We start from the raw sequence: 17,268 nt of genomic DNA on the forward strand, positions 1-17,268 counted from the left end.
CAAACTGGGCTGATATTAATATCCAATATTTATTTCCATGTTATTGTTGTTACTGTGTCAGTTTTTCTCTAATATTGCATAAAACGGCTTAATTGAAAAATCTACAGTATGCGACAATTTTTTTTTTATCCGATTAATCATCAGAATAGATTAATTGATAACTAAAATAATCGCTGGTTGTGACTTTATGAGACTACATAATGATTTTCTTAGATGTGATGCGCCATGGGTTCAGCATGTTCCAAACATTTACTCAGCTTTTAAAATGAACATAAGTGTTGGGTTTCCGCCTGCTACTGTCCTCCACTGGAGCTTTTGTTGTCCTGAAACCGAACCTCGGCCTTTATTTTGGATTACAGGCTCCAGTCTGGACAAAGCCGCGATACTGCAGCTCTAACAATGAATCTGTTCATAGTTTCTAGGCCAGATGAATGTATCCACTGCTTTTTGATACAGGTATCTCTGTATCTTCTGAGGCTGAAGTAAACAACACTGGAAAACATGACTGGTCTGTAGAATCACAGTTGGTTGATTCTTCAATATTTATTAGCATTATTATTTATTATTATGCATTACTCATTTAACCAGTATGACCAAATATTAGGGTTATACTCAGAAAATAAAATAAAAATACAAGAATAAGGTCGAAATAATATGAGGCAAAAAGAGAATATAGTCGAAATAATTATAATAAGGTAGAAATAATATGAGTAAAATAGTTAAATATGAAGAAAATAGTCAAATTAAGACAAAGTCAAAATAATACATGAATATGAGGGGGGAAAATTTACGACAATAACGTTTAAATGTGACGAAATTAAGGTCGAAATAATACGAGAATAAAATCATATGAGAAAAAAAGTGATACAATTATGAGAAGATTGTAGAAATAATTATGTAAAGTCGAAATAATACGAGAATAAAATCGCAATAAAATGAGGAAAAAGTAATAATATTACGAGAATAAAGTTGAAATATTACGTGAATATGCTCGAAATAATATGAGAATAAAGTCAGATGAGAATGAATTCATAACAATGTGACTTTATTCTCGTTATTATTTTTATTTTCTAAGCGTGGCCCCAGTACTTCCAGTACTCCGTCGTAACCATGAATCCGCTGTGCATCGCTGCAATGCAACAGTGCCATCTATGGAGCTGCAGCCCCGTCCTGCATGCATCACGTTGCAGCCTGTGTGCGTCCAGACGCCGCCGCCTGTGGACGCGCCTGTCATCTGGAGGAAACTCCTCCCCGCAGACAGCGCGTCCTGTCGCCTTCCCAGCGCAATGGTCTCCTGGATCATCTCTAGACTTGTGGTGTAAGTCGTTTTATTCGTTTTTTATTTTTTCCTCCATTTCTATCCGTCTGTACCTTAGCGCTATAGGAATGAAACAGAAACGGGTTGGAGCGGATCTGAGCCTCTCCGTAACGGTGCAGCGGCTCCCGCAAGCACCCGCAATCTCCTCCAACAGCCTAATTTAATCAGAATCAAACGCGAGAGCGGATCAGGTGACGGGCTATTAATTTTTCACTGAACAGGGTGTTTTGAGCAGGACTGCAGTTTGGACCCTGAGCAGGAAGCTGAGCCAGGCCTGCAGACCTGTTCTATTTCTGAGGCAGCGCTCAGCAGCCAACAGCTCTTTGTGTTTATCAGGCAGATTTTTACAAACATGACGGAGCAGCTGAGTTACACATTACACTGCTGGGGATGAGTCAGATCGTCCGGAGGTGACAGGAGCCTAAAGGTCACTAGTGATTCTGAACAACAGGAGCGGTCTTTCGGTGTTTGTGTCCCAGATTGGAAGCGGTACAAAGAGGATGGCTCAACCTTCTCGGGTTACATTGCAACACTTGAAAATGTCTGGGCAGGAGGGATGCAAGTTATCGATTAAAGCTGCAGGACCTAACTTTTATAAAAACATATATTTTAAAATATTTGTTTGAACTGTCTGCATAGTATGGTATGACACAGATAATCAAGCTCCTCCCTCTCAGTGCTAACTACAAAACAACCAATCAGAGCCAGGAGGCGGGTCTTAGAACGTCCCGGCCCCTCCCACTTTCCCGTTGCTCTCCGTTAGCCTGCTGTGAATGCTAAGGCAAGCTAGCATGGTCACCGATGTCAGCGGATAGACGGTATTCCCATATTGGTAAGTTGTTTCTCTACCATTAGCACATTAATTAGCAAGTACATGAGTTGATTGACAGCGCTATGAAGCTCCTCCCAGTTCTGAATGGTGACACGGTGCGTTTCTTCAGTAGCTTCTCTCACAGATTGTCTCATATTATACTCACTTTGTAACAAATATGTAAAAAAAAAAAAAAATTGTAAAAGTTACATACTGCAGCTTTAATGAGTTAGCCTGAAGTTGATTGATCTTAAAGATCGACAAACACTTGATTGATGAGCGGCCATTTTCGTACAAACCTGAGTTTTCTCTTGTATGTAAAAGGCCGACCATCTTTCAGTTACCTAAAAGGCTAAGATTTTCATAATATGCCGAATTAAAAAACAAAACAAAACAGAAAACTGGTTTTCTCACATTACTAAACCTAAATAAAGAAACAGGAACCTCTTACGTGGCTGAATAGATAGCTTAGGAAGCTTGTGCAGTGTTCGAAACAGAACCGCATAAAGTCCATTTCGAATCCCAAACTGATCTCTGTTTGGGCCGTTTCTCTTTAGCGTTCTGCTAAGGCCCCGCCGCCATCTTTGTTTCTGTATCGACGGTCGGCTCTGCTTAAGAATGACCAGCGGCGCCCTCTGCTGGATGGCAGCTAAACTACAACACTGATAGAAGGTCTTAGCGGACTTGAATTTTTATTTTATTATTTTAAACCTATATTTAACGAGATGAGTTATTAAGAACAAATTCTTATGTAGAATAATGACGAATGGAAGCTCGAGCAGCTCACTTTACAATAAACAACAAACATTAGCAGCATTATTGAAATCATAAAACAGTAACAAGTCGACGTTATTAATCAATTAGAACTAATTTTAAACTAATAAACCATTAATCAACAATTGATTATAAGTTGATTAATTGTTTGCATTCTTCCTGTGAATTCATGGTGATATTATCCTTCAATAACTGTAGTTATCATGATGACAGTGACGTGTGAGGAGGATACAAACAGCTGGGTCACCAAGCCTCGAACAGTCCAGAAATTAAATTTAGAATATAAGATCCTGTTACAAGCTGGAGCTCCTCAGCTCCGGCTGTTAATCAGAAGAGCAGATATTCTGACTCTCCTTTTTCTGTTGATCTCCGTTGACCAGGCAGGCTGCAGGGTTGTAATGTGATGTGGGTCAGTAATCTGATCTCGTCCTGGTCTGTGTCACCAAAACACAACCCCGCATGGTGGGATGCTGCAAATCCAGAGGAATTTAAAGAAAAAATCTAATTTGATCTTTTGCCTGCTGGGCAGCTTGCAAAGCCAAATCTGTCATGGGGAAATGTGTCTCTGCTTTATTTGGATTGGCTATATTTAAAGAGATGTTGTACACAATCTGTTGTTTGACTCAGCAAGAAGCCGAGGAGATATAATAAGGACTGCAACTAACGATTATTTTAGTAATCAATTATTCTGATGATTAATCAATTAATCTGATAAAAATTCAGCATATTTTTATTTCCATTTAAGCAATTTTATAAAATATCATAACAACATTAAAATATGCAAACCAACATATAATTCAATTCTGTTTTTAAATAAGAAAAGTAAAATTTTATTGCTTATAAAATAACATTCTTTTAGCATACATTTGATAATTTAAAACAAAAGATGCATCTGCAGCTAAAACTACTTCTAACATAAACCTCAGTCCTTTCTGCTTGAATGAGTAGGAATGATCTGTTGATTTTTTTTTAATTTAACTGATTCATAAAGAGTACTTAATAGATTTAATTTGACATTATCTGAACCAGGTGAAGCTAAAACTTCGTCCTCAGGAGTTCTGAGTTGAACATATTTACAAATTGTTTTTTTCTTTATTTTAAATGTAAAATGTACATATTTTTGCACATTTTTGACTCAGTTATGTTGCTTTTTCCCCCAACAAATGCCCTTTTTATTAGATTAATCAGTTAGCGATTAATCAATTACTAATTTAGTTGACAATTATTCCGACTAATCATGATTAATCATTTCAGCCCAAGATATAAGATATTTCCTAACACCGGTGGAGAAATTGATTCAGTTATTGATTATGGTTTATGCCTTTTTAAAGGTTGACATCGTAAACCTTCCCCGCTGTGGAACAGTAAACCATATTTCATTATACTGTAAACTGTTTTAAGTCCTAATTTTATATGATTCATTCATCTTTGAACTGTATTTTTGGGATTCATTTGAACCATTTCTGTCTTTTAGACTTGTTTTTGGTACTCTATATCCTGCTTACTCGTCTTATAAGGCTGTGAAAACAAAAGATGTGAGAGAATATGTAAGTACGGTTTCAGAAATAACTAAATCTGGTTTGTACACAGCCTCTCTCTGTGACTGAATATACTTTCCTTTGGTTTTTCAGGTGAAATGGATGATGTACTGGATAATATTTGCCCTTTTTACTACAGTGGAGGTGTTTACAGATATGTTTCTTTGTTGGTAAGTGGCTCACAAAGATACGCAGTTTTTTTCTCTTACTGTCTGAAGTTAAATCAGATCAAACTTCTCTTTTTTTGGTCAGGATCATTTGGTTTTTCAACAATAATTTTGTTGAGTATTCATTTCCCAATTGATGTTCATTATAGCAATACAAATACTTTTACCTTTTTGAATTCTGCACCTAAAAATTAACCAAAGTATATAAAACTAAGAAAAATAAAGAATCTTTAACAATAACTTATTAAAATAAACTAAATTAGACAAACTATAATGAAAAACCCAAAACTATTACAATCCTGAAATGTCCCCAATAAAACCAGGTCTATCAGCTGTTAAAAAAAAAAAAAAAAAGTGTATGTAAACATTTGACTTTGAAAAAGCAATAAAAAAATAGGAATAAATGTTTATCTTTTGTTTACAAATTTCTGGTTTAACTGTATTTAACTGAAATAATAAAGTTTAAACGCTAAGAGGGAAGTAGTTTTTGACTGAACACGGTTTCTGTCCTTCCAGGCTTCCTTTCTACTACGAGCTGAAGATAGCCTTCGTTGTGTGGCTCCTGTCGCCGTACACCAAGGGCTCCAGTGTGCTGTACAGGAAGTTCGTCCATCCCACGCTTTCCTCAAAAGAAAAGGTGAAGCCCCTTTCCTCTATCTTGCTTTGTTTTCTGCGGTGTCCTCTAAAGTTCACAGATTTTCAGCCTGCAGGCTGGAAGGTTAAGTGACTAAGAACAAAAGCGCCTTTATGCCAAGTTTCTTTCCCACTTTAGCCGTTAAAATGTGTTTGGTGATGGAGTGAGAGGAAATGTCACGCTGCTTTTCCACTTCTGCTGCGCTTTTTTTCCCCTCAAGGTACCTCAGGAAACAGATAAATTGTTTTTCTCAGGATCAGAAATGGCACCAGCTAGCTGAGTGATGAAGGAAGCTGTGATGTGATAACGAGGGAAAATCTGCAAGTGTGATTTTTTTTTTTACATTTTTGTTATTTTAAGGACATTGATGAGTACATCTGCCAAGCAAAAGACAAAAGCTACGACACACTGGTGCATTTTGGGAGGAAAGGACTGAATGTTGCAGCCACAGCTGCAGTTATGGCTGCTGCAAAGGTAACGCACATTATACAGACATAGGTAGCGTTAGCTGAAGGGTAGAAATACACTGCAAAAACACAAAATGTTACCACGTTGTTTTAGTCCAGGTTATAGTGCAAATATCTTAGTTCACTTGAAGTAAAACAAAAACTAACAAGGAAATTATTTGCAAATTATAGAAGCTTGTTTCAAGTAAATAATCCCTCAAACTGATGAAAATGTTTTTGTTCAACTGGCTGATTATTTCACTTATATTATGAAAAAATGTCTTGTTTAAGTGAATTAATCTAGAAGTGGATCTAATTCTATGGAAGCTGAAAGCGGACATTTTCCGCATATATTTTTCCAGATGGTTTTCTCGAGATAAGTTAATTTTCCGCTTTCTCGAGATAAAGAGTTAATTTCATCTTGTAAAAACAAACTTTGTTTTAACTCGCTATCTTAAGAAAATGGTTAGAAATTAACTCGTTATCTTGCAAAAATGGGAATTTTACTCGTTAATTTGATGAAACCAGAAATATCTTGAGATAAGTTAATCTCAAGAAAACGAAATTAGTTATTTGAGATTAGGTTTGATTTCTCGAGATTAACTTGTTATTTCAAGAGTAATTCCTCATGGTTTCCTCAAGATAGAATTCATTTCCAGTTTTCTCAAATTAACGAGTAGAATTCCTGTTTTCGGAGGTAAGGGGTTAATTTCTCTCTGTTTTCTTAAGATGACGAGTTAAAACAAGGTTTGTATTTACAATATTATTGGTGTGTGTGTGTGTGTGTGTGTGTGTGTGTGTGTGTGTGTGTGTGTGTGTGTGTGTGTGTTAAATCCCATTTAACACACACACACACACACCATTTTGAAATTAACTCGTTACCTCAAAACAAACCATCAGGAAAATGTAAACATATGCTCTCAGCTTCTGTCGATTTCTGACCTCCCTGATTTAATTTACATATTTAAACAAAAAGCTGTTAAAAAGTTATGTATTCATATCTACTGGAGTTAAGCAGAAAGCCTGATGTCTCTGATTTAGGGTCAAGGCGTTCTGTCGGACAGATTACGAAGTTTCAGCATGCAGGATCTATCGTCCTACCAGTCTGACCCGGACCAGACCGGACCCAGCGCCGCCCAGCCCACCGCAGCTCAGCACCGAACCAGACCCATCATCCGCAGCAAGTCCGAGAGCTACAAGGGTGAGAGTCTGAACGCTCTGCTGCTTTTACAGGATCGCAAACTGGTTGAAAGCACGGCAATGCTCTGCTTCGGTATTCACAACACGTCATTTTTAACCAGAACTTTAATTAAATCGACTCTTAAAGGCGCTATGAATGCTTTACCATGCAGTCACCGTCCTGCAAAAAAGTAATAAGTTTAAATCATTATCTTTATCGCTGTCACAACAGTACTACCAGAGGTGGACACAGTGCCAGAAAATGTACTCAAGCAAAAGTAGCAGTACTTCAACATGTTTTACTAAAGTAAGAGTAAAAAAGTAATTATTAATCATTCAATATTTAAAAAATTACATAATCAGCCCAACAAAAATGTAAAGTTAAGTGGAAATTTTGGTATTTTAAGCACAAAAATGACAATAATTCTTATAAGCAACAAAAAATAACAAAATCAGGTCAAAGAAAATGTTTCCAAATCAGTTTTTTTGGAAAAGAAAGACATGATAAAAACTTACAAAACTTTAACAAGAACTGCAGATGTGTGTCTGTGTCTGGTGAATTTTTGGTTAAAACATGTTTGTTTTTCATTCAAAGGGTAGAAAATCCATAAATTTTACTCAAGAGTAGAAATACTTCATAATAAGATTACTTAAAAGTGCAACGTAGTAAAAATACTCCTGAAAGTAAACAATTTTCAAAATAGTTACTCCAGTACAAAAGTCCATATCGTCCACCTCTTTTTATTTCTCTTGCTAAAACAATCATGATAGATCGATTATTAAAATAATCGTCAACTAATTTAGTAATCGATTAATCGTTAACTGGAGTATAAAATAATTAATATGCTGAAAGAAACAAACTCAGAGCAGCAAAAAGCTGAAATAGTTTGCAGAAGTTGAAGTGAATGAGGTCTTTTTAGGAAATCACTGCATTAGATAAAATGGAGATGAGGAACAAAAAATTACTGAATACACTGCAAAAACTAAAATATTACCAAGTTTTTTTGGTCCAGTTTCGAGTACAAATATCTTAGTACACCAGAAATAAGACAAAACGAACTTAATGAAAAGTTACTTATAAATTTGTTCTACCTCATTTCTAGTTTACGAAGATATTTGCACTGGAAACTAGACTAAAATACTTGGCAGAATTGTGTGTTTTTGCAGTGTAATACAGTTTTATGCTTGTTTGTGCTCCAACAGATTGCTCTCTGTCTCATTATGGTTTCTTCCAGCGGTTTATTTATTATCTGAGCTTTTAAAGCTCCACCAAACACAGAAACCAGTTCAGTGGCAGTAACCCGATCCAAACCTGACTTTCATCTGTTCGTCATCCTTCCACCAACGTCTGTTTTTCCACGGTGCAGATGTTGACATGAATGAGTATGAGGTTCTGGGCTTGGAGCAGTCGGACTCTGCAGAGTTTCTGGCTCTGACCCAGTCCGGCCCGCTCTCCGCTCCCACTCCGCCCGCCAGTCCTGCAGCTCAGGAGCAGACTGAGGAAGGGCCGGGGAAGGAGGTGCAGGCCACGTCGAGCTCCCCGCAGCTCAGGATGAGCAAGAGGAGAGCTCCGGAGGTACGCAGCCTGGTGAGCGCGGCTGCTGCCTGACGATAAACCCAGATGGGAACGACGCCGGGTCGGGGCCGGTCCAGGTGGAAAAACAGACAGAGGAGCACATTTACGCCAAAAAACACCAAAAAGTTGAGATTTTCAAGAAAAAACTTGGAAATTTTGAGTTTCAAAAGTTGAAACACAAAAAAAAACTCAGTGATTTTGACAAAAATCTCAGAAACGATGCAAGAACGTTGAAAATTTGGAGATTAATCTCTGAAATTTTCAAGAAAAAACTTGAAAATTTCTGAGTTTGAAAAGTTGAACATTTGCTCCAAAACACTCTGAAATTTTCTGGAAGAACTTTTTTTTACATTCCAAAGTTGAAAAGTCTCAACTTTTAAAATTTCCCAAGTCACAAATGTTTTACTTTTGAAACTCAGAAATTCAGAAAGTTCTTTTTTTTTTCTTTTTTTTTAGAAAATTTCTAAGATTAGTCACAAAATTTCTGATTTTTTTTTCAGACCAATTTTCAACTTTTCAACTTCAAACGTTTCTACACTTTTTTTATAGAACATTTCTGAGATTTATCTCAAGATTTATTATTTTTTTCCAGAAAATTATTAACTTTTCAAACTCAGAATTTTACATTTTTTTCTAGAAAATTTCGGAGATTGATCTCCAAATTTTTTAGTTTTTATCTACCAAATTTTAAACTTTTCATACTAAGACATTTCCTTTTTGGAACATTTCTTAGTTTTCTCTAACAAATCTTTGACTTTTCAAACTCCAAAATTTCCAAGTTTTTGTAGAAATTTTCGGAGATTAATCTCAAATTTCTTACAGTTTTTCTGTCAACTTTTCAAACGTAGAAATTTCCACTTTTTTTCTAAAACATTTCTGAATTTTCTTCTAGCAATTTTTTTATTTTTCAAGTTTTTTCATACAACATCTCTAAATTTTTTGTATAATTTTGTTTTTATTTTTCAAGCTCAGAAAAATTCCAAGGTTTTTTTTCTAGAATATTTCAGAGATTAATCTAAATATTTCAGTGTTTTGGTGGAAATTTGCTCCTGTCTTTTTCCACGGCCCTGATACGCTGTCGTACTCTAACACACTAACTTCTGCAGCTGCATATTTAAGCGATCATCTCAGTTCAGACGTTGGTCTGCTGAGTGCGGCTGTTCAGAGAGTCTGCAGTAATGCACTAACCTCGTAGGCATTTACATCGATTTAAAAGCATCAGCCTCGTTGATGTTTGGAAATGTGGAGGGGGAAACAAGTATTTAACAAGTCAACGTCTTTCTCAGTCAGTTCGCTGAAAATCCTCCCCAGTTTAGTTTTCTAATTCTTATCAAAGTGTGCTGTTTTATTTAACAGGATTTTACTGGGATGCTCTCACCGCCTGGTGATGTGTCAAACTCAAGGCTCTGGGGCCAAACCTGGCCCGCCTTAGCCGTTAATGTGGCCCTTTAGATCAAACCGTTACTACCTAGAGAGCCATTTTTACTTTTGGTCCAGCTTGTTTAGAGCCAGAAAAGCTACACAAAACAAATTAGCTTATTTAGCTTAGCCTATTTGACGTGTTTGGCTTTTCTAAATGTTCTGCGGACTTAAAACCAGTTTTTAATGGTTTTTCTTCAGCAGTGGAGTCTTGTGCAGTGATCTTTTGAAGAGGTTGGGTATAAAACATTGTATCTGCTGATTCCAGGTTATTGGCTTTTTGAAATGTTTTCTTTTGACTCTTTTGTCAGAGACCTTGTGAGGCGAACCTGGTTGTAGCTGGATTATAAGGAAATTATGCTAATCCTGGCTCCGGATTATGGCTCCAATTACCTTATTCAGAAGTTTGTGGTGAAGAGAGCTCTTTGCTGTTTCTGGTCATAAAATGCTTCTTGGTAACATGAAACTTTTACCCCATTAAAATAAAATTTACTGAGGAAAATATTGTTTTGTTCCATACAGTTTTCCCCGCTTTCTCATAGAAAATTGCAGTAGATTTCTGACGTGAAGTGCCTGCTGCCGTGTTTTATCCAGCTAAATTATATAAACCTCATGCTTTGTGGAGTGGAGTGACATTTATTTAGCATGGAGGTTGTTGTTTATTTGTGATATAATCCAAATATGATCTCTTTAAAACAGATTTACATTTACAGAAACATTAAAGAAAAATAAAAGAGAACATTTCCAATGGTTACATAAACATGTGTAACTGTTACACATGTTTAAACTTTTATTTTTCTGTTTTTAAGGATAATTTCAACATTATAATTTATTACAATTAAAGAAGAAAAAAACGCAGAAATACTAATTATTTGATTTAGATTATTACTGTCATGTTGTTTTCAAAATGATGATTTGCTGAAAGACTAGAGTCTGAATTGTAAATATATATATTTTATTAGATTTTTACTTTGTTATTGGAAAGCATTACCTTTAAAGTCCTAAACATTTTGTCCAAAAATAGTCAGCTGAAAAGAAGTATCCTTTTTAAAAACTAAAATCTCAGAAAATGTTATGTTTTTTTTTTACCTATTCAACCATAATATAAGCATGAACTATTTTAAGTAAACAAATGATAATTTTTTTAATTTATTTGTTCATTTATTTATTTTTGTAGGAATAGGCTTATAGATCCAAAACTTCAAATGTTTTTGGATGTTTTTCTCATCGTATGAAAAGCAAATTGACTGACTGAGTTGGTCTGATTGAAGAAAACTGAAAAAAATATTTTCTCTTCTCTGTGATTTAGGTCAGTCTTCATTTGAAAACACTTTCTATATGTAGCCAGGTTTTAATAGAGCAATAAAAAGCAGACAAGGTGTACAACGAGTAGATGTTACCATGACAACAGAAGGAAACCAGAAAGCCTGGAAAAGATTATCATTTGTGTCGCATCTCACATTTTTATAAGTAGATTTTGATGTAAAAGTTGAAGTTTTGTCCTAATTTATTCTTGAATTGTAGTCGGGGGCCACAAGAATCAATCCAAGGGCCGCAAATGGCCCCCGAACCCTACTTTGAACACCTTTTGATCTAAAAGCTTCAATTGACTTCAAAGATTTCTATTTTCAACCGAAACAGTTTGCGTAAGTTTAGTCTCCTACTTGGTTTTACACATTAAAACAATAAAATGAGCCTTTTTTCTGAGCCTCCTGATCCAAAATGGCGGCGGCAGCTTGACCCGGTCTGATCACACTCCGTCTGCCTCTGTGCTTCCAGCCTCCTCTTAGAGTCCTGAGGCCTCTCACAAGATCCAGGAGTGCTCTTTCTTCAAACAATGAAGCCATGTGAAGTCGTCTCCTCCAGCTGCCTTCGCTGCAATGAGTAAAAATACCGAATGGCCAGAAGCTCCACGACTGAAGCAGCCCTGCTTTGGAACGCCGTTTTACCAAAGTGACCTACAAAGACCCCTAATTCACAGGATAAATATATAGAAATATATATATATAAACCCCAGTGGCTCATGATGTTAAGAGGAACGAGGTTTGGTCGCTCCATGCTGACAGACACTTTGCATTTAAATATGTATTTATGTACAGTTTGCGTACTTTATCTCATGCTTTTGGTTGTTTTTATATATCAGAGGTGGTTGCATGTGTGTTCCTCGTCATTGGTCTTAGTGTTTATGAATGTACTTTAGAGGAAATCATCAACATGGAGAAGGAATGAGACTCAAGCCGAGGACTCAAACAAAACACTGATTTTGTTTTGTTTTATTTATTGTGATTCACAAAATGATCCATGCTTTCATCGTCCACTTATAAGACGTTTACCTCTCTCTATCTCTTTCTTTCTCTGTGGGCCTTAAAGAAACAGAAACCCAAAATTATTTGCACTATGTCAATAACATACATCACTGCCCTCAGACAAAGTTGTGGCTCAGTTTTCTTATTAACTATTATTTTTAAGAGATTGATTTCTTCCGTCTGTGCTTCACTACAATCACTTTGGTTTCTAAAGACTGAATATTTCTAAAAAAGACTTAGAAATTTAAAGGTGACTTATTATGAAAGATTCAGATTTTGCACGTTTTTATACTTCCATTTGGGTCTCTACTGCTTCTTTAAAGAAAAAGAAAACACTCTGCCATTTTTTGGCAATAACTTAATATTTTTTGGTGTCTGGAAAAGGAGCCGTTTGAAAAACCTCCCCACTTTTAAGTCACATTTGCACCGCGCTGTTACCTAGCAACCCCAGCCAAGCCCAGCCCTGTTACCTGGCAACTCCAGCAGAACTCCAGACTAAAATCTCATATGTTCAGAGTGATTACATGATACATGTTTTGTGTCGCCCATAGATCTATCCTAACCTGTTCAAGGAAGCATAATAGGTCACCTTTAAGGCTGAAAACTGCTAAATGACGTGAAATTTTATGTTTAAAATCACTTATTGCTGTTGACTGAGCAGCTCTGCACACTCTGGTTGTTCCTCCTGGTGACCTGAGCCGCTTTTTTTGTAGTTTATTCACTGAGCCCGAACCTGATTTTCACTGTGTTGGTGTGCAGTAATCTTACATGGTTGCATCTGTATCTTTTACGGTGGTAAAAGTAAAAAAAAAAAAAAAAAAAACAGAAGAAAGAAACCCCAGAAGCTTCTCAGGTACAACTGTTCTGTTTACATCATTCACTCTGATATTGTAGATATACTTATTATGCACATTAAACTGTTCTTTCAGTGGATCAAATTGTGGAAAAGAAGCAGGATGTTTCTAATCATGTGTCAGTGCAGTCAGTGTTAGTGTTGGAGGTGATTTCCATACATTAAATTTAACGCTCAAGCTTTCTGCATGATATTAATTTTTATGAACATTTAATGATTTTATGTGAAGCCGCTCTGGTTTAGTTTCTCTGTCGACACATAAAATATAATGTATTTGGTTGTACTACAGAAAAATCTGCTTCCTTAGACATTTAGTCATGTTAAAAAATGAGGACACCCCGAGAAATTATTTCTTTGCTCTAAAAGAAGAAAAGTACATTGTTTTACATAATAAACACAGGGGGGGGAAATCCCCCAGGATCTCATTGAGACCCAGATCTGCTTCATTACATTCTATTCCTTCATTTTCAGTCAGTTCGTTGTGAATTTTCCGGCATGTTTTGGGTCATTTTCAAGTTTAAAATGGCCCTACTTTAAATTTTTCATGATGACTTAAATTAGTTTGAGCCGGACATTTGGTTCACGTTAAAAATGTCCTCTGTTCTTGTATCCAAATACAGGGTTTCAAAAACTCAATTGTTTTATGAATGGCATTTAAGACTAGTATCGTGACAGAAATGTATGGACGTGGCTGGGCGACGATAGCCACAAAAAGCTAGCTACTTAGCTAGCGGGGACATGCTAACAGTGAGATGTCACTAATTTCAAGTTACAGAACGCGTTGAAGACGATACAGAAAGTACAAAAGGAGAAATGTTGCGTTTAATATCAACAGTAGCAAGATCCTGCTGTAGATTCCGGGAGGTTTTTGAAGACTTGTTTTAGCATCTTCAAAAAAGTCCGATTAGACCTTCTTTTAGTGTTGTAGTTTGGTCGTCACCTAGAACAGGGCGGCGCTGGTCGTCCTTAAACGGAGCCGTTACAGAAACAAAGATGGCGGCCAAAGCAAAATGGGAAAGAAAAACTGTCCTAACAGAGTCCGGTGTGGGATAAAGAAAGTATTTTATGCGGTTGTTTTTAAATATAAACGAGCTCCTTAAGTTTCACATCAAAAGCGCTTATTCACCCAAACTGCATGACGGACCGCGTATAATTAAAAAAATTGCCTTTTATGTTATTGGTCACCATACTCTTAATTAAAGAGAAAACTCAGGTCTTTACGAAAATAACAGCTTATGAATTAATCATTAGTAGGTCATTAGACTAACTCAACCGATCTTGCATCCATGTGAGACCTCTTCCCTACCAAACTTACCAGCGCCTTCATTTCTTTTAATATTTTACTATATTGATAAATCTGATTAATACCTAAACGTCCCAAAATTAAATGTTAGCAAACAAGCTTTAGCAGGGTGTCCTCATTTATTCATGACTGTAAATCCAATTCAGTCCTTCAATTTTTCTGGCAGGCCAGAATGAAGCATTTCTTTAGTAACTAACTGATGTCAACTCAAAATAAAAAGCAGAGGTGTGATGACATAATTCATAACTGTTGATTTATGACTCCAAACAACTTCATACACAATAAAAAAATAAAGACGGCACATTTGATGGTTTCTGTCCAGTTTTCTTCAAAGAACAAGTAAGACATGTTTTGACTTTAAGATTTATTTTATGACAACAATATGGATGTTTGATATTATTACATTGCATTTAGGATTACAGCATTATTTTATTCAGAGGTTGACCCGGTCGTGGTACTTCTGATACGGATCATTAAGGAACCAGTTTCTCCTTTTCCAGTAAGAAGAGGTCATTTTGTCCAGGAGTTTGCACTGAGTCTTGTTACAGAAAACGATTTCCCTCAAGCGCTTTCGTCTGGCGGGCAGCTTCTTCCACAGCTTCTTCTTGTACCCAGCCTGGTCAGAGGGCAAGAACTCTTTGTTAAATGCAATTTATGCAGAAACCAGAGATTCTGACAGGTAATTAAAAAAAGGCACACCTTCCGCCTGATCCAAAGGCCACAGTGCAGCCGCATAAACCGGTCGGTCACTGCGCTTACTGATTTCCTCTTTCCTTTCTTCAAGCTGAAATACGTCAGGTTTCTGCAGGGTTGCCAGGTCAGGCTGGGAACCAGAGCTGAAACCCTGAAACAGCACAAAGAGACTTTAAGTAAAATGGAAAGGAAACAAAATTTAAAAACTTAGGAAAATATCCAGAGGTCATGTTTTGATGCAAATATGTAACTTTTCAATCTTTAAATATCTCACTTCATAATACTGTAAATTTATTACTTTAATCATATAAAAACTTTACTTTTTTCTTGCAAATTTGTGACTTTGACACAAATATTTAAGTTTTTTCTGGGAAATATGGGATGTAGAGCAGTGGAAGTAAACAGCATGATTTTTCCAAAACCACCTAAAAATAGTGTACAACTACCACAGATGGATCGAGCAGGAAGTAAACAACCAGATGCATCATGTTTGTCAGGTGAGAATTTAATCTGTCTGCAGATTAAATAAACACCAGTTCCTCAAAATGTTTTTCTCTGTTCATTTATCATGATTTTTCCCTCCTTCTGAACCAAATAAAAAATCATATGTCAGTATTTTTAACACTCAGTCCATCCAACAACTGTAGCTTCAATGTTTTTGGGTTACATGATTGTGAGAAACGTGACTGGTTGTCGTTTAATTATGTGGAGAAAAGTGAGACTTTATGCTGTTTCCATCCACTGATGCTTATGCAACAACTAGGGGTGCACCGATTGCAGTTTTCTGGCCGCTCGCCAATTACTGATTTTTTAAAAAGCTTAATCTGCCGATTACGATTTTGTCTGAAACTAATTTTTGTCTGAAATGTTGCTCAATATAGCAAGTTGTTGAGTTGGCAACAGTTGGGTCACTATTGTTAATTGTAAACATTCAGACATAACTTCATGGGCCGGTCTGTCAGTCAAACCTTTCTCACCAGAGAGCATTAGGAGGTCAGATTCTTACACATTTGCCAAGCTAGATAAGATCGGTGGATAAGATCGGCTTCATATGTAAAAATCAGCCGATCACCGACCTCCTAAAATTAAGAAAATCGGCACCGATATATCCATCCATCAATCCATTTTCTAACACTTTTGTCCCTCAGTGGGGTCCTGAGGGGTTGCTGGGGCACCGATAAATCACTATGAACTATTCACAGCTGTTGAGAGAAATTGGACTGCTGACACTTTATCTCTTGCCATTGCAGTTGTGAGTAATAAAATGCAGAATATGCTCAATATTGAGATTTACATCCCTCTGTAAGGGTGCTGGTTGGTCAGATTTACAACTAGAAGGTTGTAAATCCTCCTTTTCTCTGTATAAATTTCCATAAAATCTCAACTTTATGAGCTAAAAAGCTGATGACTTTGCAAGCAGGTAGCTGTTACACATGGATTAACTAGCTCCGACTTTCAGACGTAACGTCGTCAGTCTTCGTCAACCTTCGGCTGTGATCTCGAATGCCCCGTGCCTATTTCTTTTTTACACGCATTTCTCGATTTTGGTAATCAAAAATGAATATAACTATCGTGAAATATAAACACCGCTTATAAAATGGTAATAAATAGACGGTTACCGCTGCAGGAGGGGGTAGCGGGGCGTCAAAGCCACAGTAGCCCGGACGGGAGCGCAGACAGCGGCTGTAGCTGTTCCGAAGAGAGGCTGAGCCCGGATGAACCCGGACAGCTGACGGATCTGAGGAGAACTGGTTCCGACAAAGCGATATAGAGGTCTCAGCAGCCCTGGTATAAAAACGGAGACATGATAAAACAACAACGGGGAGGAAAAAGCAGATTTTCCCCACTTTAGTAACCACCAGAACGTTCAAGTTAACCGGGTCGGACCACAAAATATTTCCTAAAATAACACTAACAACATAAAATCGACAAATTCAACGCACACAGAAACAAGAAGAAAAACATTAAAAACACACCTGACAACCTTCCGACCACCGCGGCCGCCATGTTTTCTTCTTTTCTAATTCCTACCTACGGTATCCTACTTGGGCAAATTTCTTTCATTCGCTTGTAAAGTTAACCTACATGCTGAACATCACTGCCCCCTAGCGTTCATTGCAGAACACTTGCAGTTGTTTACAGAATCTCCGAAATGTCTCAGTAAATATCTGAAATTTTTCCTTTTATCCTGCACTGAACTACTTTAAACATAAAAGGATTGGGGTCACTGAAAAACTTTTTTTTTTCTCAG

The 17,268-nt window shown here is 36.8% G+C and overlaps 2 protein-coding genes across 2 annotated transcripts; one reads left to right on the forward strand and one right to left on the reverse strand.

The window, feature by feature from the left end:
- The first annotated feature begins 1 nt into the window (after position 1).
- reep1 (receptor accessory protein 1) lies at positions 2-14,625 on the forward strand. The gene is made up of 8 exons (XM_088002323.1): positions 2-1,318; positions 4,378-4,450; positions 4,535-4,611; positions 5,125-5,245; positions 5,603-5,716; positions 6,730-6,889; positions 8,235-8,455; positions 11,642-14,625. The coding sequence occupies exons 1-8, from the start codon at positions 1,152-1,154 to the stop codon at positions 11,711-11,713; spliced, it is 1,005 nt and encodes a 334-aa protein (XP_087858449.1). The 5' UTR covers positions 2-1,151; the 3' UTR covers positions 11,714-14,625.
- A 48-nt stretch (positions 14,626-14,673) lies between these two features.
- mrpl35 (mitochondrial ribosomal protein L35) lies at positions 14,674-17,086 on the reverse strand. The gene is made up of 4 exons (XM_015007703.2): positions 16,994-17,086; positions 16,637-16,802; positions 15,024-15,168; positions 14,674-14,940 (listed from the first exon to the last, which is right to left on the reverse strand). The coding sequence occupies exons 1-4, from the start codon at positions 17,022-17,024 to the stop codon at positions 14,758-14,760; spliced, it is 525 nt and encodes a 174-aa protein (XP_014863189.2). The 5' UTR covers positions 17,025-17,086; the 3' UTR covers positions 14,674-14,757.
- Between the last annotated feature and the right edge of the window lie 182 nt (positions 17,087-17,268).

The sequence above is a fragment of the Poecilia mexicana genome, unplaced genomic scaffold, assembly GCF_051168715.1.
Source record: "Poecilia mexicana isolate PSO_F unplaced genomic scaffold, ASM5116871v1 scaffold_22, whole genome shotgun sequence".
NCBI classification, from domain to species: domain Eukaryota; kingdom Metazoa; phylum Chordata; class Actinopteri; order Cyprinodontiformes; family Poeciliidae; genus Poecilia; species Poecilia mexicana.

Excerpts from the sequence above, each read along its gene's own strand:
- reep1 (XM_088002323.1), top strand. The coding sequence starts at position 1,152 with ATGGAGCTGCAGCCCCGTCCTGCATGCATCACGTTGCAGCCTGTGTGC. Across the intron at positions 5,717-6,729 it reads CAGTTATGGCTGCTGCAAAG|GGTCAAGGCGTTCTGTCGGA; the intron begins GTAACGCACATT and ends TCTCTGATTTAG. Across the intron at positions 8,456-11,641 it reads CTCCGGAGGTACGCAGCCTG|CCTCCTCTTAGAGTCCTGAG; the intron begins GTGAGCGCGGCT and ends CTGTGCTTCCAG.
- mrpl35 (XM_015007703.2), bottom strand. The coding sequence starts at position 17,024 with ATGGCGGCCGCGGTGGTCGGAAGGTTGTCAG. Across the intron at positions 16,803-16,993 it reads GGTGGTCGGAAGGTTGTCAG|GGCTGCTGAGACCTCTATAT; the intron begins GTGTGTTTTTAA and ends TTTTTATACCAG. Across the intron at positions 14,941-15,023 it reads GCCTTTGGATCAGGCGGAAG|GCTGGGTACAAGAAGAAGCT; the intron begins GTGTGCCTTTTT and ends CCCTCTGACCAG.